This window comes from Elephantulus edwardii, unplaced genomic scaffold, assembly GCF_000299155.1.
Source record: "Elephantulus edwardii isolate Elephantulus edwardi_28Jun2011 unplaced genomic scaffold, EleEdw1.0 scaffold00022, whole genome shotgun sequence".
In the NCBI taxonomy this organism is placed as follows: domain Eukaryota; kingdom Metazoa; phylum Chordata; class Mammalia; order Macroscelidea; family Macroscelididae; genus Elephantulus; species Elephantulus edwardii.
Genome location: NW_006399772.1, coordinates 7,893,062 through 7,915,307, shown reverse-complemented (window position 1 = coordinate 7,915,307; position 22,246 = coordinate 7,893,062). Strand labels below are relative to the sequence as shown.

The following is a 22,246-nucleotide window of genomic DNA, read 5'->3' as shown; positions in this document are numbered from 1 at the left end:
CATAGTTGATAAGAATGGCCCAAAATTTAATGCATTTACCTTAACTCTTGATGATTTCCTAGATCCTTCACGAAAGGCCTAAATAAAATAAATTCTGGGTTAGAATGTTCTTAAACTGAATGTAATTAATACTTAATAATGTAATTATTAAAGCTATTTAATGAGATTTCATTAAATAAAAATGTAATAACCATTAAATTTAGTTAGTACAGTATTTCAAATAAGCACATTTGATAGACTATTATTCTATTATTAAAAATAAAATGCAAAACAAATATGTATAACAAACAAAAACTAACATCTTATTTGTGTTCTAATATAATTGTGGGAAAATAATTATTAAAATGGGGCAATGTAAATATAGACATTTTGATAAATTTAGGGCCCCTAAAATAATGTCATTACTTTAATTCTATAAGGAGCAAATAGTATTTGAGCACTTAATGGATTTTATTAGTAAATGCTGTAATAAACACAGCCACATTTATTTCAATAATTATTTTCTGAGAAGACCACTATTTGCTTGGATCCAAAGAGAGAATAGATTTAATTCCTATTTCTCTCAGCAACCAACAAACCAGTAAAAAAATCCCATGAAATACTCTATTTAGAGAGACTAACACACATAAACTTATTTTTTAAAATTCCTAGAGGGTTGTTTTTTTTTAATTAATTTTAATGAAAGTTTGCAGAGACTTAGGGTTTCCAGTCATTCATTGTTGCGCTTTTCTCCCTGCCCATCCCCCCGCCCCCAATTCACTTTTCTCCTTGATGAGTAAAAGAAAATTTCTTTCATTGCTATGCAATCCCTCCCCCAAGTCCACTGCACTGTGCAGCCTTGGTTCTGGACTCCTGTCATGACAATAATACCTAATCATATATCCCTTTTAAACAGTTCTCTCCTTCATCTGTTGCAATGCACTATATATCATTCCTCCCCTTCTTCTCTGTCTTCCGTCAATCCCAAAGTCAGTCCTATTTTACAATAGTGGCCCTAAGCAGTATTTGTCCTTTTGTGACTAAGATATTTCCCTCAGCATAATGTCCTGTAGGGTCATCCACTTAGCATAGTATTTCATAAGTTCCTTGGTTTTCAGTGCTGCATAGTATTCCATTGTGTGAATATACCAGAGCTTCTCTATCTATTCATTTGTTGATGGGCTCTTGGGTTGTTTCCAGCTCTTTGCTATTGCTAACAAAGCCACAATAAACATTGGTGTGCATATATCTGCTTGGATGTCAGTTATGATTTCTTTAGGGTAAATTCCCAGAAGTGGAAATGCTGGTTTAAATGGTATTTTTTTTTAATTTATTATGAATTTCAATGAAAATTTACAGAGACTTTGTATTTCCACTCAGTCATTGTTGCACTTTTCTCCCTTCCCAATCCTCCCCCCTATTACTACTACCCTCTTGGAAAAGTAAAAGAAAAATTCTTTCATTGTTTTACAATCCCTCCCCCCGCCCCAGGTCCACTCCATTATGCAGCCTTCGCTCTGGACTCCTGTCATGGCAAAAATACCTAATCACATATCCCTTTTAAACGGTTTTCTCCCTCATCTGTTTCAATGCAGTGTACATTACTGAACCCATCTTTCTCAGTCTCACCCCAACCCTGAGGTCAGTCCTGTTCTACAACAGTGGCACCATGAAGTATTTGTCCTTTTGTGACTGAGATACTTCACTCAGCATAATGTCCTCCAGGGTCACCCATTTTTAATAATATTGCATGAGGTTCCTTGTTTTTCAATGCAGCGTACTATTCCCTTGTGTGAATATACCACAGCTTCTCTATCCATTCGTTTGTTGATGGGCACTTAGGTTATTTCCAACTCCTTGCAATTGTGAACAAAGCCGAGATAAACATGGGTGAGCATCACATAAACTTTTAAGCAAGCAACACAGACCCAAATATATTTAAGTGCCCAATTTGTTGTTTTTTTTTATTATTATTATTATTTTGTGTGCGTGTACCGTCAAATCAGATCTGACTGGTACAGGAGGATATTGCGCCTCCTTCTCCGGCAGAGCATCTGGTGGATTCGAACTGTGTTCCTCTGGGATTGCAGTGCAGCTTCTTGCCACTAGGCCACCAGAGCTCCCCTTAGTGCCCAATTTGTGTGTATTAATCCATCTCATCTAGGATCTTCCTCCTTGGCACTTTCCCCCCACCTTTCCAAGCATGACATCCTTCTCCAAGGACCAGTTCCTCCTGGTCATGTAACCAAAGCATGTGAGATGGAGTTTTAAAATCGTACCCTCCAAGGGGAAACTTCGTTTCACCCTCTCCAAGAAAGACTTGTTTGTTCTCTTGACATGGTATGTTCAATACTCTTCTCCAGCACCACAGTTCTAAGGCATTGATTCTTTTGCCATCCTTAGTCACTGTCCAACTCTCTAATGCATAGCAAGTAACTGCAAAGACCATGGCTTGGATCAGGCACACTTTAGTCTCTAGACTCACATCACAGCTTCTTAGTACTCTGGAGAGGTCTCTCGACAGCAGATTTTCCCAGTGTAATTTGTCTTTTGATTTCCTGACCGCTGGTGCCAAGAGTGTTGACTGTGTAACCAAGCAAGCTGAAGCTGTTAACGATGTCAATTTTTTCATCTATCATGGTGCTGCCAAAATGGCCCAGTGGTGAGACTCTTTGTCTTTCTGATATTGAGCTTCAATCTATATTGAGACTACAAGTCCTTAACCTGCAGCAAGCGCTTCTGGTCCTCCTCAGTTTCAGCAAGCAAGGTTGTGTTATCTGCATATCACAAGTTGTTTGAGTCTTCCTCCAATCCTGATGCTACATTCCTCATCCTAAAGTCCAGTCTTCCAAATGATCTGTTCCCCATATAGATTGAAAAGGTATGGAGACGGGACACAACCCTGATGCACTCTTTTCCTGATTTTGAACCAAAGAAAGCATGTTTCTTTGCTCTTTTCTGATGACTGTCTTCTGGTCCAAGTATAAGTTTCACATGAGTACTATCAAGTGTTCAGGATTCTCATTATCCTCAAGGTTAGCCACAATTTGCTGTGATCCACAGAGTAAAATGCCTTTGCACAGTCAATGAAAAACATAGACATTCCTCTGGTATTCTTTGTTTCAGACACGATCTATCTGACATTGGTGATAATGTCTCTAGTGCCACAACCTCTTCTAAACCCAGCTTGTGTTTCTGGTAGTTCCCTGTGAATGGGTTTTTTTTTACCTTATGTAACAAAAACTTTTTTAATTATTATAACAAATATAATGAAAAAGTGGTTTATAAATAGTTTTCTGCCACTAGGATTCCAAGGGATAATTTATCACATAAAATTTATGTATAAAAAAACCTATAAAGATTTTGGAGAGCTCTGGTGGCCTAGTGGCAAGAAGCTGCACTGCAACCCCAGAGGTAAGCAGTTCAAATCCATCAGACGCTGTGCTGAGAAGGAGGGACAATCTCCTGTACTAATCAGATCCAATTTGAGAGTACATACACAAAATTAAATTACAAAAGTTAAAAAAAAATCTATAAAGTTTTCAACAAGAAGAAGGAGTCCTATTAAAATTACTTACTATTAAAAAAATATAGCAAGCCAAACCTGGTTTTGTTCCCTCACATCAGACTCCTAATACCCCTACAGGACAGAAGAGAATATCTAACAGGGTCTCCAAGACTGTAAATCTTTATGAAGACTCAAAGTACCACATGAGCTGTCTTTTCAGAGTAGCTGCTGGATTCAGACTTCCAACCTTTCAGTTAGCAGTCAAGCGGTTAACCATTGTGGCACTAAGGCTTTATATATTCAAATAGTTTTTAAAAATTATTTGCAATCATTATAGATAAATCTGCTTCTTTACCTGTTCATAAGTTACTAAAAATTTAGAACTATTATTTGCTTCCTAAAAATATAATTTCTTTTTCTATTTTAACATTTGCATTTTTATAAATATTCAGATTAGAGCTGTTATTTCAAAGAAGGTTCCAAAAGTTCTCTCTATTCTGCTTTAATCTTTAAAACATAAAAAAATGTAATAAGTTGCCTAAAAAATTTTTTAAGTGTTTTGTTTTTATCTAGACCCTGTCACTACCTTCAGTAACTCTTCTTACCTTTCTCCATAGAGAGTTCTGGTGTCCTAGTGCTAAGTAAGGAGCTGTACAACCAACCTGAAGGCATACAATTCAACTGGTAGAGGGTCTGCTATGAAGTCATTTACAACTTGAAGGTACATAAAAACAACTCCTGTCTCAATACTCTTCTTTCTTTCCTATATAACACTACTTGACTTTTCTTTAAAACTCAGCCTTTCACTCTAACCATTTTTGTAACAGCAAAAACTTACTTACTTTTTTACATTTTGAAATATTTTGCTCTTTCTCCCCACTTTTTTTCCTTCTTTTATCAGTAACCTTGGAAACTCTTGAAGCCGTTAATGTAATTGACGTTGGCGTATGCTGAAATGCAGTATATAGTTCCACAGGAACTTCATCACCACTCTCAGTTGCACTGGTATCACCATCTTGAAAGGCAAAATAAAAATGACTACCTATTTCAAATATTAAAATAAATAGCATTCTACATTGTGTGGCTTGGACTGGATCTCCTTTCTGAAGAATAAACAATATTTTTTCCCACTTATGTCACTCACAGTAAGATAAATTTAAATGAAAACTACAAATACTATTCTTCACCTATTATGCTAGAAAAAAAATGAAAAAAATTCAAGGATTTGATGATATATTCTGGAAGTGAGATTGGGAAAACAGAAACAGTTGGACCATACTACTTAAAACTCAATATTCTCTTCAGAGGTATATTTAGTAGTAGTATCTAGCAAAATTATAGGGAGCTCAGAGGTAAGAAGTTGTGCTGCCAACCCAAAGGCATGTGATTCAAATCCACCAGATTCTACACAGAGATGGACGAGCTCCCCCCATGCAATTCACAATCTCTGAAAACCTGCTGAAAAGTCAGCTACGAGTTGGTTCTACTGAAAGAGGAACTATGAATTGGTTCCATTGAGACAGTATATAACAGCAGCAGCAAAATTATGAATGAACTTACTGGCTGACCCTACAATTCCATTTCTGGGAGTTAACAAAAAAACAAAATGACAAAAATACACTAACTTCTTGTTAAAAGTACTATGTGTAGTAGCAAAATAAAATATAACTTATAAAAAAATACCACAAATAAAATGTCCACTGAGGAATGGTTGATTAAATTATGCTTACTCAAAACTAGTTGTATTGGTAAAATCTTAGGCCAAAGTGAAAATTATGGGATGTTATACTTCTATATTCTGTTTCTAAAAACAAAAGAACTACCATTACACATTACAAATACATCACTGTCTTTATGAAGAACAAGTATGTTTTATTTCTTCTTTAAATCTATGGGTTACCTATGTGTAGGAAAATTATGAATGATTTCAAATGTCTATTTTCCTCACTTCCCATATTTCCTAAGTAAGTACACACTGATTTTATAACCTGAAAAACAAGAATAATTTATATTCTGTAGAATAATTTAGATTCTATACCTGAAGCTGTAAATTATACATACAATCAGCATTCTTCCGTAGAGAATTTACATCTAAACTATACAGACTATTTATTTTCTCAATCACATTAATCTTATTTTCATATAGATCTTTTTTTACCCACCTGACATATTTTCCCTTTTCCGGCGTTGTAGTAGCACTGCCTTCTCTTTATCTAAACTCCTACAATAAAATATTAACATGATTATTTTTTGAAATTTCATTAATTTAAATATGAAGCAGTTATGTTTTAAATGCAGTAAGCATTACAATTTCTTTTTAGTGAACAACCAACAGTAAAAAATGCAATTATCTTTCTCCTTACAGTTTGTATATGGTCAGACATATTAAGCAGTTATGTCAGTGACTCCTGTCACTGTTAAGATTTTTTTAAACTTAAGAGTTTAGTAATTAATTGCTTTAAATATTTTTAGTAAAACCTTCTGAAAAAAGTAAATTTTAACAATGTATTTAAAATCACAAATTAATTTTCTTAATGTAAATGTAGATACTCAATTAGAATATGTTATGTTATTACTATGAGCCTCAAGTTAATTCAACTTTTGAAATAAAATATTTAGCAACTGTGGTTTGAACTCTAGGCCATCATGTGAAGGAACCCAAGATGCCCTATTAAAATATAACAAACATTTTCAATCATCTTTAATTTTCCTACACATTGGTAACCATGGGTTTAAAGAAGAAATAAAAAAAAAATACAAGGAGAAGATGTGATCTAAAGTATTCCTAGCCAGACAGCACCCGTCCCTCAACCTGCCAATAGCCAGCTATGTGAATGAAGCCAGTCAAGATCATCGAGCTGAACCACCAGCTCAACATACATATTAGCAAACTCTGCCCAAGTCAATAAAAAAAGAACCATTCAGCCTCCCCACTGAATCATGTGGCTTTGTGTTAAACAGCTAAATTTTAAAACTATTTGTTATACAGTAACAGCTGACTGATAGAATACTCCATAATTAATCACTAATTCAGATGTCAAGAATGAACATATAAGGCTATTCGGAACAAAGCAAAGAGGAAGCTGCTGAATAGAATTGGAACTGACAATGTAAGCAAACAACACAATTTTTTTTCTTCTGTGACAAGCAGAAAACTTTTAAAAAACAAAACATACAAGAACAAATTTTTATTCCCAAATCTTCATTCATCTTCAACTCTTTCAGGAATCTCTTGACTTCATCTTAAATTTCCTTTTAAAAAGTACTGAATCCTTAGGAAGCTCTGATGGCTTAGTTGTAAAAAAAGTACTGCATCCTTGCCACATAAAAATGTGGAAAGGGTTATGAAGCATGTTCCCAAGAAGAAGAAGCACTTAGCAATTATGTAAAATATTTCATTTATCTCCCCCAACATCCTTATACACTGCTCTATCCAGAGTAATTATTTTTCTTTCTTTTCTTAGTCCAGAGATCAAATATCATTCAATATTATTCTCAGAATAAGAAAGGGCTCTATACTAAAACATATAAAATTTAATAACAGATTGCCTTACTATCTTCTACTGGATATATCTTTGCAAGACAAATAGCTATCCTAATTACGACAGAATTATATACAGATATTTTCATTGTCTTCCTACTGGTCAGTTTTTTTCCCCCTACTGGTCAGTTTTAAACCGATTAGTTTCAACTTGAAGAATATATCAATAGATATTTATCCCATCAAAAACTGGAAAAGGGTGTCAAACAAACAAAAAGAGTGAAACAAAACCACACAGAAAGGTCTACTTTAAGAGAAATGCTAAGTGTAACTACACTGTGATTATCATTTCTCACCTAATTCACTCAGTCACTGCCTTCATGTCAGTCACAACTCATACTGACTCTCTACTGGGTTTACGAGGTTGTAAATGGTGTACAGATTGAGATTGACCAATCTTTTCCCCAGGAGCAGCTCGTGGATTCAGACCACTAAGAATGCAGCCTTTTGGTTAGCAATACAACACTCTACGCACCATGCCACCAGAGCTCCCACTTCTACGTCTGCCAAACACATCACTAAGAGCTAGAAAAATAGCCAGGCTATTTTCCAACAGCAAGAATTAAAAAGTGCACACCTCATTGGAGGGCAATCTGGCAATATATGACCTAATTTACACACATTTACACATTTAACAAAATAATGTGACTTCTATTCGGAGTCATAGAAGGCTAGAAATAACTCAAATGTACACCCAAAGTGTAATCGTTCAGTAAACTATGGAATATGATATAAAGGGAGAGCCCTGGAAAAATAAAATACATCTCTCTATACTACTATGACGTGATTTTCAGCATGTACAGTGAAAACTTTATCATATGATAGATACTTTTTACTTGAATAAGGTGAGAATGCAAATATTTAATAGCTTATAATGGAACACAAACAAAGGAAGGAGAAAAAAATTTTAAGTATAGTAAAAGGGACAAAGATAAAATATACTTTCTTTTATATATTTGACCTCTAAGTGATTAAGTACTTCTTACATAATCAGAAGCAGCTAAATTTTAAAAATTTTAAAACTCCCTAAAATAAAAAAATAAATAATGACTCATACTGTTTCTAAGAATATAGAAGAATATAGCTATGCTGGAAAACAGTTCTGTAATTTCTCAAAGTACTAAGTATGTGTACAGCCAAGTAATTTCACTCCTGAATAGTTATTGCCAGAAATATTAATATCTATGTTCACACAAACCTGTACATAAATATTTATAGCAGTTTTGTTTAACAGTTTTGTCTTTAAAAAGGTATAACCAACAAACTATAGTACCATGGGTTGTTGAAAATAGTTAAGCCATAGTGAAGGAAATGTGTGGGCTCATTATATTACTGCAGTTTTAAATAGATTTTAAATGTACATTATAAAAATATGTTTATTTTTAAGAAAACAAAATATCTATAGCAAGATATTACCAAAAAAAGAAAGAAAAAGGGAACTGCTGCAACTAAGAGCACTTCTAAAAACTCAGCATAGTCTCATCCAATAGAGGAGGGGATCTGTCGTAAATATTCTACAAATTATAGCACACTATCAAAGGGCGTCTTGGTGGCCTAGTGCTAAGGAGTTACACTGCCAATACAAAGTCATGCGGTTCTAATCCACTTCTCGTTCCATGAGATAAATATGGAAAGTCTCTCCTCCAATGTGATTTACAGTTTCTGAAACGGTTTGAAGGTCAGTTATGAACTGGTTCCAACTCCACATAACATCATCATCAGTGGCAAAAAGTCTTATTGATTTTAGAGAAGTCAAAATACAAAAATAACAAAATGTAAAGGAATCTTAAAATACTTGCATCGTTAAATACAGCCATTTATTAATTCTATCTCCAGAATTCTTAAGTAAATTTTTGTTAACTGAAGATTACTTCAGTAAAATTATCAGCAATCTTATCACCTATGTGTAACTCACCTAGGTTGACAACGTTCACATAGATATGTATCGGGTATGTGCTGCCTGTCAATCCCCATGCAGTCAATATGCTGCCAAACACTTTAAAAAAAAAGAGAGAAAAGAAAAAACCAAACAACAAAACATATAAAGGATTATTTAAAATACATCCTCAAATTAAGATTTGGTGTTCCAATTAACTATCATATAGTAAAAGCCAACTTTGACCTTAGTACTCTAAAAGGTACTATGACAAATTCATATAAATTTGACCTTATGGAATGAAACTTTGAGATGCAAACACAAGAAAACAAATATATGATATATACACATATATGTATGTGCATATTTATATATACAAACTTCTATAACAAATACAATTTTAAAATATAAAAGATACAGGTTACTATATTAGAGAGGATACTAAAAAATCACAAAGTTCAAGAGATATTCACCCATCAAACACTCTTGCAAGAGGTCATAACTATAGTCACTGCTTAGAATTAAAGGGGGAAAGCACCCAGGGGGAAAAAGCACTCTGAAGAATACCAGACTTCAATAGAATCTCATTTGGGAAATTAGGAAGAAAAGGTATCACTGTAGCATTCTCTTCTCAATTAGACAGATTTACAAAAGCCAGAAGAGGAACAATATGTATGAGAAACAGTCATTTTAAGAAAAAAGAGCAAGGTTAGATTAATAAACTACAGTCTGATTGTATAGGGTTTCAAATCTGAGTGTGTGTAGATTCCTCCAACCCACAAAAGGTTAGAGGTGCTTTGGTGGTGCACAGTATTATTTAAAAACAATAAAGAAATAGAAGTAATCAGACCAACTAAAAGGTTTTGCTAACATCCTGATGTTTTTAGGTACCATCAGAGTAGAAATACCTTCATAAGATTCCCTAAGCTGTACTCCTTCTCCCTGAGAGCCTCTGGATGGCTCTGAACCGCCAAGCCTGGGCTCAGTAGCTGAGCACTTTAAAGTTGCACCAGGCTCCTACTCAAACATCCTAGACCTTAATGAAGCACAGAGCCAGAATGATGGCAGAGAAAATAAAGAGTCCCAAAGGCATACTATGAGAATAAAGAAGAAAACGTTTTCATTGCACTAACCTTTCAAAATGGAATATATGGACCAGACTGAGGCAGATGTCTCAATTTACTAATAAAATTTACATTTTATTCCCAAGATTTTCCTTGATTGCAAAATTAGTCTTAATTATTCTTCATATAATTTAGCTTTTTTAAAATATTTAACTACTACTGCATTGCTCTTCATTTTTTAACAAAAACTTTGCAGGTAAGAATCTATATAAGTAATTCAGGTAACTAACAAAAAACAAAATTATATTAACATAGCTAAAAAGAACCACATAAAGGTAAATCTGAGAACACTGATATAATAACTAACTAGTAGGCTGGAGAATGTAATAGAATATGAAAAAGGAATGGAATAGCAAGTGAAAATGAAATTTGTGGGGGTAAGTAATGTGTCATACAGACAACAGAAGAAAAGAAGCTGGAAAATGAATAAATGATCAGAGCTGATGATTGTTTGACTTGAAATAGATGAGAATGGGCAGCAGGAACATGAAAATATATACAGAAGCAATATAAAATAAGAATAGAATGGGAAAAAAATTAAACCTTGTAGTATGCTACAGGATGTCATACCAAAGAGAGTAATTGCTGAGAAGCAAATATCTTCAATAGTTTAAAAATTGTGAATAGGTCTTTTAAAATTCTGTGGCTAGTTATAAAATCCTAAAGGCTATTTCACTGTCTTCTAAGAAAAGAAAAAATTCTCTATTATATATAGACCACTATCATTAGAAAGAAAAGCTAAAACATTGTCAAATGGCAATTTATCATATTACACAAGATCACCTAAGAGAGAGTTCTTCCACACAGGAATTGCTATATAAATGAATTGACATTTTCTATTAACAATAGCTAACTACAAACTATTAAGAAAGTATGGTGTCACTAAAGTTTCTTTTGTTTTGTATTAAATTTTCCTTCCAAGTAACTTTATTAAGGCATGTTACTCATAGTTAATAAGAATTTCTTTTCTACTTTAGAATTGTACCATTAAAAAGTTTTTATTTTTAAATCAAAAATTACAACTAAAAAATTACAACTTTAAATAAAAATCATTTTAGTTAACATTTAAATTTTCTATTTGTCAAAAGTAGGCCAACTTTTTAAAATAAGACTATGTTTTATCAATGATATTCATTCATTCAACTCCTAAACACCTAATCAAACACACAAGAAGACTACTACAAATATCAAATAATTTCTGTTTGGCTTTAGGATGAATTTTTATACTCATATTCAAATATGGATATATCCTATACTATTTAAAATCAAATAATAAAGCAATGTCATAAGGACCAAACTCAGAAAATACTGCAAAGCTATCAAACTTTCTCAGCCTCTATAAAGCACTGCTTTATCAAGCTCTGCTCCTCACCCTGTGCAGGGAATGGACTCAATAACTTTCAGGCTGCAATCCTACTATTCCCTCTCCATCCTCCCCAATACCTTCCCCTCCCACAAAATAAATAAATAAGTAAAACAAAACCCCACTCTCTGTCCCAATCACACCTTCTCTAGGGCAAGAGGCCTTTCGTGGTGGCTGAACCAGGGTTGGGGGAGGGGAGTCTGTGGTTCTGGCTCAAGAAGACTCCAGAGTGCTGCAAGGTTCAAGTCAAAAGGAGGTGAGAGAGTCAAGTCAAACAAATATCAATCAAAATATATAATTCCCCCAAACTGGAAAATCATCACTCACTGCTACAGCACAAATAATTTTCAATAAAATATAAAGGACTCAATTCTCTCATTTTTTCCATCTTGTCTACCACTATATTTACTAGTATTATTACTGAACTGAATAAAAAAAAATATGCATCAAGTTCAGAACTGGCTATCTATTACTCAGTTAACAATGGGGATTTCTAAAAGTTCTAAGATTGCTTTTTCTCTATAAGGATTTTTTTCTAGGAGCAAAATAAACTATCAATAGTAGTCATGGTCTGAATCACTTTAAAAATACACTCAATTCCTTTAAATTTTATTTTCATTATCTTTTCAACATTAACAATTAGAGGTTAGCAGTATTCATGAAAAAAATCTACAAGTGATGTAAAATATTTTACCTGCATTTGTCACAACATATCATGTATCCATCATCATGTGTAAAACCACATATGCATCTGGTTACATCAGTACCATAACTCCCATCCTCAGATGTGCTGATGGTAGTAGCACTGGAAGTTTCATCAAAATTAGGTGTAGTAAATATGCCTACTTCATTTTTGCTAATAAGAACTGATGGAGGAGGGGAAGCCGGAGGTGTTGGAGGAGGACGAGCACCATAATTATGGTCCTGGATAATTAAACACAAGTACAGAATAATATTACTTAATTTGACTGATTACAAACTTAACAATTTAAACAAAATTCTTACCCTAATTTGAATACTCAGAGACATGAAATTGATTTACATCTTCCTTAATTCCTTTAAAATTATGACCTGATGATGCCAGATACAAAACCACAGTGTTAAGTGAGTATAAACTTGTTCACCTTCATACCTAAACTCTGTTCCTAAAAAACAGAAGACATCTTCACCGTCTTATGGGCACAGAGCTCTATCTTCTGTGCACAAGGCAAGGGACATGAATGAACCTTGACAACACCATGTTGAGTGAAGCAAGTCAATCACAATAGGACAAATATTGTATGATCTCACTTACATGGAAAAAATCCCACAAAGAAAAGCTTATTGGTGGCCATCAAAGGTAAGAAAGGAATGGGAGATTTTACTTGTGGAGCACTAAGTTTATGTTAATAGTTGTAAAAGAACATCTCTGAATTGTGCATGGAAAAACTGCTAATATGATACTGTTTTGTTGATTTTATTTACACCAAACACACACACATAATTAAATTGAGAAATACAAAAACTGAGATTTTTCCCCCCATTGTGTGCCATCTAGTTGGATCCGACTGGCACAGGAAGAGACTGCCCATCCTGCTCCAGCAGAGCATCTGGGGGATTTGAACAGCGCGCCTTCAGGATTGCAGCGCAGCTTCTTGCTACTAAGCACCAGAGCACCCTTAAGAATTGAGATTTTAAAAAGCTTCAAAAGTGTAGAGGCTAATGAATAACAAAAACAACAAAATTACTTTCTTATGTATAAAGTGAAAATCTTGTTTTAATTTGGCAATTTTTATGCTGATTTAAATAGCAAAAATTTCTCCAAATAGTAAAATTAATTTTACCAAAAAGAATTTTGCCTGAAAATCTCTTTGAATCTAAAGTCTACCTCTAAATTCCATTCTGCAAAACAATGTATTTGAAATTTGTAAATAAACTAGTATAAGTTTTTTAAAAAAATCTACTCTTACCAGCTATTCTATACCAAGTATGTTAACCACAATACGTTTTTCTTTTGTCAGCTATAAAATGTACATAACTGTACCTATCTCATGGGGTTGTTACTGAGAAACTAATAAAGTAATAAATGTATAACTGCATAGAGATTTGCACAAAATAAATGCTAACTAAACAGTAACATTGTAATTTAGACTCAACAGTAGCTAAGATACCTCAATTCTGTGGTCTTTATAGAAACAGAGAATGATTACAACAAACCAGTAATAGTATAAAATGTAAAAAAAAATTAAAATTCTGGGGAATTTCTCTTACAGAATTTTAATAATTTGAATAATTATGTGGCTAATATAAAATTAGGCTATAAATAATTTTATTTAGATAGTAAGAAACAATTATGCTTTTAAAATACATTGTTTTAAGTGTAATACCACATAAATTTATTTTTCAACCTCTAGATTTAACAAATAAAACCTTTTCAGAGATATGTTTGACACTTACCGCATAGGGCAAACCAATGTAACTGTGTGAATGATGTGAGCTGCTGGTATATAACTGGTGGGGATAACTGTTTGATTTCTCAACTACCACAGGGCTAGCTTCTACGGATTCTGGTCTAGGGAGAGAAAAAAAAGTTGCATCAAAAAAAACCTCAATTAACTTTTTAAAATTAATTTTAAATCATAATTACTGAAATATGTGAGTGCATAAATAGTCTTTTTATAGCAGGTGGATCCTTGCGGGGAAAAGTATTATTTAATACACCCAATAAGCACTGGAAACATTATGCACAAGAGTAGAAAGTAGCAGTGGAAATTATTTTAACAGGACTCCGATGGATAGATTCAGGGTTCATATATAGAGATTCAGATTATATTGAATCTATATGGACCCCTAATTGAAAGTAAAATAAGTATTTCAATGTTCCAACAAGAACAAACAGGTGCAAAAACTACAAAACAAGGCCAAAATAAGTAACTGTCATAGAAGTTTGGATAAATGCTTAATAAAAGTATTTTCCTCTTCAGTATAAGAACTTGATCTTTTGTTAACTTGTAACCTCTGTTCCCTTGAAAATCTGATAGGTAAACTGGTCAACTATATATATATTGCTGCTTAAAAAAAATCCTCACAGCCTCACAACTGACTCCAGCAGGATTTCAGAGGCTATAAATTGCAAGGGACAAGACTGTCCATCTTTCTCCCTCAAAGCAGCTGGTGGATCTGAACTGCCCACCACCTTTGAGTTGGTAGTGCAACTCCCTACCCACTGGGCTACCAGACCTCTCCTACCATTAATGCCATAATAAATGTGGTTACTGACTGACTTGTGTCCCTTCTAAAGATTGGAAAGTTCTACCTATTCAATTGTTACAAGAAATACTTTGGAGGGCTATGATGCTACTTAGTCAAAGATATTCTAATACCCACCCAAGGAGGATTCTTTTCTCCCTTACACCTGAGAGGCTGAGAGGTCAAGAAATAATTTTTAAATGTATGCTAGTCTTCAACAAAAAAGGAACAGCTGGTGATAACCTCTGGCAAACCATGGCTCCTATCCTTGAAACTATGAAGATTTGTGCCAACTAATGACTCCTGTCCTATACCAGGTTGTTGTTGTTGTTGTTATGTGCCGTCGAGTCGCCTGCGACTCATAGCGACCCTATGTACAACAGCCCTAAACTCCGCTCTGTCCTGTGCCAATCACAATGACTCCTGTCCTATACCAGGTAGACTAGTGCAAACTATGGTAGCCTTTTATGTTTAAATTTGAATCTAAAAACATCTCCTTCTATAAACTGCAAAAAGCCAAAGTTCTAAGATATGGACTCTATGGTTATTAAGTAAAGAACACTTCTACTAGAATGACAAGGAAAGACATCATATGGTTACCTGAAGATGAAAAGGCTTCTGAAATCTGTGCATGACTTCAAACATCAGACATCTGTACTAGATCTAGATTATATTTTGAAAATTTCATTTAAAAAGCAGTAATGCTAGAGAACAAGAATACCTTATGCATATGAAAAGAGGCAGGAAAATTTAGAACGGAAACTTCAGGGAAAAAATAAAAATGTAAGCTGGACTTCAATAAAGTATTTATTGTAATGTTTTCTCAGAATTAAATAATATGTAAATTCTCCTTGATAGAGGGGGAGAAAGTTGTCTTGCAGATTTAGAGAAACATTAGATTATACCTTTAGGAGATTTGTATACTAACACAATCAAATATATATTCAGACATTTGCACTGAAATTTCATATTATTTGGTATAATGTGGTAGTCATCCAAGATAATTCTAGATACATTCACTTTCTTTTCCTACTTGAAAATAAAAAATAGTAGACTTCAAAATTCTTAGAAACCTTATAAAACTCCTGAGGTTATCTCTAGACCCTAGATGGACTAACACTGATTAAACTTAAATTGAGAACCTACTGTTTGCCAGAGGAACTCATGTAGCATAGTCTATTGGGAGCTGCACTGCTAACCCAAAGGCTGAACCTCTCTGGCAGTTCAAATCCACCAGCAACTCCATGGGAGGAAGATAAGCGGTTCCCTCATATTATAACTTACTGCCTCAGAAATCCAATGAAGAAATTAGAACTAACTCTGTGGTACTAAGTTTAATGCTTGTCAGGATCTACGAAAAAAATACAGAGATACTGTCTTTAAGAAACTTGGAATATAATTTTCACTCATTTAACAATCATTTGAACACATATGAAGTACAAGACACTGAAATACTATACAAATACTGGAAATGAAAAAAGTCCTCAATATTTGTTTTGCAAGATAAAATAATATCAATCATTTTAGCAGTATGGTCACAGTATATACACGGAATGCTTCAGTCACATTTAACTAAGTTTAAAATAATGACACATTAACAATATCAAGCTATTGTTATTAGGTGCCATCAAGTAAGTCCATTTTAGACATTATAACAAACCAATGTGACAGAGTAGAACTACTCCATTGCATTTTCTAGGCTGTAATCTATATAAGAAGCTCTGATGTTATAATGGGTAGGGGGTTGTTCTCCTAACCAAAAGGTTGGTAGTGTGAGTACACTAGTTCCTCCATGGAATAAATATGAATAGTCTCCTCCATTTAATATTTAAAGCATCAGAAACACCATGAAAAGTCTCTATGAGTTGGAACAGACTGCTCGGTTTTCTCCCACAAAGCCAATGGATACGTTCAAACCACCAGTCTTTTCTGTAACATTTGTAACAGTAGGACTTCCACATACGAAAAATAAATTTAAAAATAAAAAGAAATAAAATTTTTATCTTACTAAAATTTTTATCTTACTAAATTTATTACATTATTTATATTTTTAAATATTACATAATTTATTGATTAAATTTTATTACAATAAAAATACAATTAAATTAAAAAGAAATAAAACATAAAAAACCTCAGCTTATTTGTCATCAAGTCAGTGCAATGCAAGGCAACTCTCCCTGTGTTTCTGAAGCTATAAATCTTAACAGGAGCAGGCTGGTTTTCCTCTTTCTCCCAACATAATGGTAGGCAGATTCAAACCAACCATTTAGGCAGTAGCCCAGGAGTGGCATCCACTTCCTAAACAACCTCTGGAAACTCTATGAACTTTGACAAATGACAATAGTTATAGAAAGGCATCAGGCCATTTGTTCATTGGGTGGCTATGAGTCGTGCTTGACTCAACAGCAATCAACAACCACCACCAATACATAACCTTCTAATGCACCAGAGTCCTTTGACTACCAAGGTAGGAACAAGTATTAATACTTTGAAAATCACACAGAGCTACTAAAGATTTTCCCTCCCAACCAACATAATAATGTAATCAGTCAAGTAGTATAGTATGATAAATCCAAGAATGTCAAATAAGAACCTGATAAATAACTTCTAGATTCATCAAAAGTCCTGACTAAAGTAAGAAACTTGATGCTCACTGCCATCTAGTCAGAACTCTCTGGTAACAGGGTTCTATAAATTGTACAGTAGGAAACTGTTCATCTTTCTCCTGATGAGCCACTGGTGGATTCAAACTGCCAAAGAGGCACCACCTTTGGGTTAGCAATGTACCACCCTATAGACTATATTACCAGAGCTCCCTGAAGCCATATAAAAAGTACCTCTGCTCTATATAACCCTTTACTGAAATGCACATTATATCCTAAATAGTTTCAACTTGTTACTCTTGAATTGTGGTGTTGGCAGAGTACTGAATATACCAAGGACTGCCAAAAAGAACAAACAAAACTCTTGGAAGAAGTGCAGCCAGGGTGTTCCTTAGAGGTAAGGATGATCAGACTTCATTTCACATACTTTGAGCACACTATCAGGAAGGAACAGTTCCTGGAAAAGGACCGTAAGCTTGGAAGACCAGAGGGTCTGTGAAGGAGATGATCCTCAATAAGATGAATTGACACAGAGACTGCAAACAATGGGATTAAGCATGATGGAGATCGTGGCACAGCACAGGAATGAGTTGCCATCAACATGATAGCACCTAACAACAATAAAGTAGCTTCAAAGCCAGCCTCAGAAAGCATGATTATCAGAGTTTAAAATTAGTACTTTTTTATTTAAGGGATGGATATGAAAATGTATAGCTTGCTAATCTTGTTATTTTTAACTGTCATTTAGTCACTGTGGCTCATGACAGAAGGAATCCTGTCTGGTTTTATGCTATTTCTATAATCTTTTATGGATGGAGCATTTGTGATCCATTGAGTTTTCATTGACTGATTTCAGAAGTAGATCACAAAGCCTTTCTGTGGATGTGGATGCTTCACTCAAACCTGTTCAGTATCAATATAGGAAGCAGGTATTCCCTAACAAATGGCAGTGGCTGCACATGAGGTGAACTGGCCGGAAATTGAACCTGGATCTTTCATATGGATGACAAGAATTCTACTATTGAACTACCGCTTGTTATAATTTTTCTATCATTTTACCCATGAATTCCATGAAGTACAAGGCCAACCCACCTTGAAAATTATCTATAATAATTGCTATTTAGTTATAAAACAGAAAACATGAGCTACTTATTCATTTTAGCTGATACTTAATTGCTTTCAATAGCACTGTTCAATAAGACTTTCAGATATTTTGTTACTAAAAAGGAGATTCAACTTCACATGTATTGTTTATACTGGGAACAAGAAGTTCCAGCTAATGCTGTTGTTCTGTTTTATTGAGTCAACTACAAATCATAGAGACTCTATGAACAGACTGAAACTTTGCCTAAGCTTGGGGAGATATGCTGGTCTAGTGGCAAGAAGCTGCAACCCTGAAGACACAGGGTTCAAGGCCAACAGCTGCTTTGTGGGAGAAGGATGGGTGATCTTCTCTTGTGTGATTAACTGCCTCTGAAAACCTGCTAGAGGGTCAGCTATTGGTCAGTTCCAGCTCTATGGGGTACACAATAACAAGGCTTGATGTCTTTTGAATGTAAGCTTCAGATTATCTTTTCACTCAATCAATTTCTAGCTACTTGATGTGTCAAACAATTTTTGTTTGTTTCTTTTTTCCTTTATAGACTGTTCTGAATCCTTCTCTAAGAAAATATAAATTTTGAAGCCTGATCCAGGCCATGGTCTTTGCAATTACCTGCTATGCATTAGAGCTGGACAATGAGTAAGAATGACAGAAGAATCAATGCCTTTGAGTTGTGGTGCTGGAGAAGAATATTGACCATACCATGGACTACGGGTCTGTCTTGGGGAGGGTGAAACCAGGCTCCTCCTTGGAGGCAAGGATTTTGGAGATCCATCTGATATACTTTGGGCATGTTGTCACAAGGGACCAATCCTTCAAAAAGGACATCATGCTTAGGAGGGTAGGACAGCAAAAGAAAGGAAGACTCTGGATGAAATGGACTGACTCAGTGACTGGGGTACTGGAGGTAGGTACATGTCAGAGACAGTGAGATTGGCTTAGAATAGAGTTGCTATGAGCTACAGTCCACTTGGACAGCACCTAACAGCAACAATCAACAATGTAAAACTTAAATTAGAGGCAAATGTCTATTCCCTCCCACCCCCAAACTTATAAAACATTCTCCAGAAGGGACCTGTACATATTTCAGGTACCTGGATGGTGCAATCACTCCAATTCTAGAGAAAATACACACAGAGGCACCTCAGAAGACAGGCCTGGTGACTGGTTTCCAAGAGCTCATTAGCCTTGAAAAACATACAGAGCCAATCTCTGGACACATGGGAACTGACTCAATGGCAACTAGTTTGATTTGGAGGGGAGAAAAAAAAATTACACTTTTTAGAAACTCTTAACTATACAATCTGGGAAGTGTAATTAATGAATCCTTCATTAGATAAATATTTAAACATTTCCTAGTTAAAATATCATTTATTAAAATTCTGATAATGGGGAATTTCAAATTAGTCTATTTTTTAACTTTTAATTTTTTTTGTCTATTTTTAAAATGGATTAAATGTACTCTGTGAGAGTCAATCCTAGGTATTCAGGTAAAGTATTTGATAAATTTTAATCTCCCTCTAGCAGTTATATTAATTCTGCTACTTTCCAAATGCCTTTCAATATTGCCTAGCATTCTGGAAGAGGTACTAACTAGAACTGCTACTTTAAAAAACTGTAGCAGTTTAAAAAAACCAACAAAAAAAACCCTGTAGCAGTTAATTAAAATCACACCAATTTTGTAAGATTTTTTAATATCTAAGGAAAGATCCTTTAAAAGTTATAAAATATTTCTAGTTTTAGTTTTGTCCATTTTTCTTTTTTTTTTTAAAGCCATAGATTAAAATTTCTTTTTTATCTTTCCAAATAAACAGAAAGATTAAACATCAAAAATAAAAATGTTAGGGAGCTCTGGTGGCCTAGTGGCAAAGAGCTGCAACTACAATCCCAGAGGTGCACGGTTCGAATCCACCAGATGCTCTGCTGGGGAAGGAGGGACAATCTCCTCCTGTACCAGTCAGATCTGATTTGACGGTACATGCACACAAAGATAATAAAATAATAATAAAAAAAGTTTAAAAAAATCAAACAAGTAAAAAGCTACTGAAAACATTTTATACATAAACTATTTCGGTATCTTCAACCGCACAAATTCAGACTACAATTTCTTCAACAAAATTTATTCATTCTCAAAACAACTATGAGATAGCATTTCACCCTAGTAAGAATAGCAAAATTCTACAGAGCAGCAAACAACAAATGCTGGCAAGGATGTGGCAAAACGAGAACTGTTATTCACTGTTAGTGGGAGTGTAAAATGGTGCAACTACTATGGAAGGCAGTACGACACTTTCTCAAAAAGTTGCAAATAGAAATACCATTTGACGCAGCAATTCTACTACTGGGAATATACCCTCAAGAAATCAGAACTGCCACCCAAGCACATATATACACACACCCATGTTTGCTTTGTTCACAATAGCAAAAAGCTGGAAACAACCCAAATTCCCATCAAAAAATTAATGGATAGAGAAACTGGTATATTCATAAAATGGAATACTATGCTGCATTGAAAAACAAGGAGCTCATGAAATATTATACAAAATGGATGATTCTGGAGGACGTTGTACTGAGTGAAATAATCTTGGTCACAAAAGGACAAATATTGCATAGTGCAATATTTGGGACTGAGATCGGGGTTGGGAGGAACTTAAGAAAAGAAACTTAAGAAATAACGTCTACTGCATTAAACCAGAAGAGGGAGAGAACTATTTTAAAGGAATGTATGTTTAGGTATTATTTTCATGACAAGAGTCCGGAATAAGAGCTGCATAGTATAGTGTGGACTTGAGGGGGAGGATTGTGTAACAATGAAAAAACTTTTTCTTCAAAGAGAAAAGTGAACTAGGGGGAGGGGTGGGTAGGGAGGAAAGTGTGCAACAATGTATGAATGGAAATCCAAAGTCTCTGTAAACTTTGATTAAAATTTTTTTAAAAATTTATTAATTCTGTCAGCAGGTGGCTCTAGTGCATAGAAATCATTTAATGCCAAACACTATATCAAAATACAAGTGGCAAAATTTTACCCTCAGAAATTTAGAGTTAATACTTCAATCCAGCTTCTCCAATGATGACACTTGTAATGAGAAGAAGTCTAGAATAACGAAGTGGCTTGCTTAAGAGCTTATTAGAGTATTAGTTACCAGCTATTTGTCAACTTGTCATGCAGGGGGGTAATTTGTATGCTTCTATTATGCAAGCATTAAAAAAACAACAGCACACAACTAAACCCAGCAGGGTCACCTATGCTAAACAGGTTTTAGCAGAACTTCCAGACTAAAATGAGATTAAAAAGAAAATTGTGGTAATCTACTTCTATAAATTAGTTAATGTGTTCTATGGATCACAGTAGAATTTTCTCTAATACCAAGTTGAAAGAGGAGTTGCTCAAGTTGGAAGGCACTCAAAACTTACAAAACCCCAGACTCAAACATACCAATTATGATAGTGAAGAACTAGGCAATGTTTTGTTCTGTAGTGCAAAGAGCTATATGTAGGAGCTGACAATAGCAAGTAACAGAGTATTAGCAGAACAAAACTGAAAGAGCTTAGATATGTATCTTCAATACTATCAGTCAATAAAGACTTGTTCAGCATTCAGTAGAAACTTATTCAGCATTTATTACATGCATAATCCCGGAGCATCCTCCTCCAAGATAATATACTTCTAGTCAATTCAAGTACAGTTTGACTATGTGAAAATTTATTATAATGATTTCTAATGTTACTAAGGAACAGGTGTATAATGATAAAATTAAACAGAATATTCTATTAGCAATCATGTCTAGATCTCTAAGAAAGAAGAGTAACTTGGCTTTTTAAAAAATTTTTAAATTTTATTTTATTAATTTTAATGACATTTACAGAGATTTTGGATTTCCATTCATTCATTGTTGCACTTTTCTCCCTGCCCAGCCCTCCC

The 22,246-nt window shown here is 34.3% G+C and overlaps 1 protein-coding gene across 1 annotated transcript in view; it reads right to left on the bottom strand.

Annotated features, from left to right (window-relative positions):
* The window catches only part of KMT2E (lysine (K)-specific methyltransferase 2E), an 84,303-nt gene that overhangs the window by 34,414 nt on the left and 27,643 nt on the right, over positions 1-22,246 (bottom strand). The window contains exons 4-9 of the mRNA XM_006882615.1: positions 13,828-13,942; positions 12,086-12,315; positions 8,944-9,024; positions 5,650-5,708; positions 4,330-4,502; positions 40-78 (exon numbers count right to left, since the gene is read on the bottom strand). Of these exons, the coding sequence (XP_006882677.1) occupies positions 40-78; positions 4,330-4,502; positions 5,650-5,708; positions 8,944-9,024; positions 12,086-12,315; positions 13,828-13,942 (697 nt within the window). The remainder of the gene's footprint in view (positions 1-39; positions 79-4,329; positions 4,503-5,649; positions 5,709-8,943; positions 9,025-12,085; positions 12,316-13,827; positions 13,943-22,246) is intronic.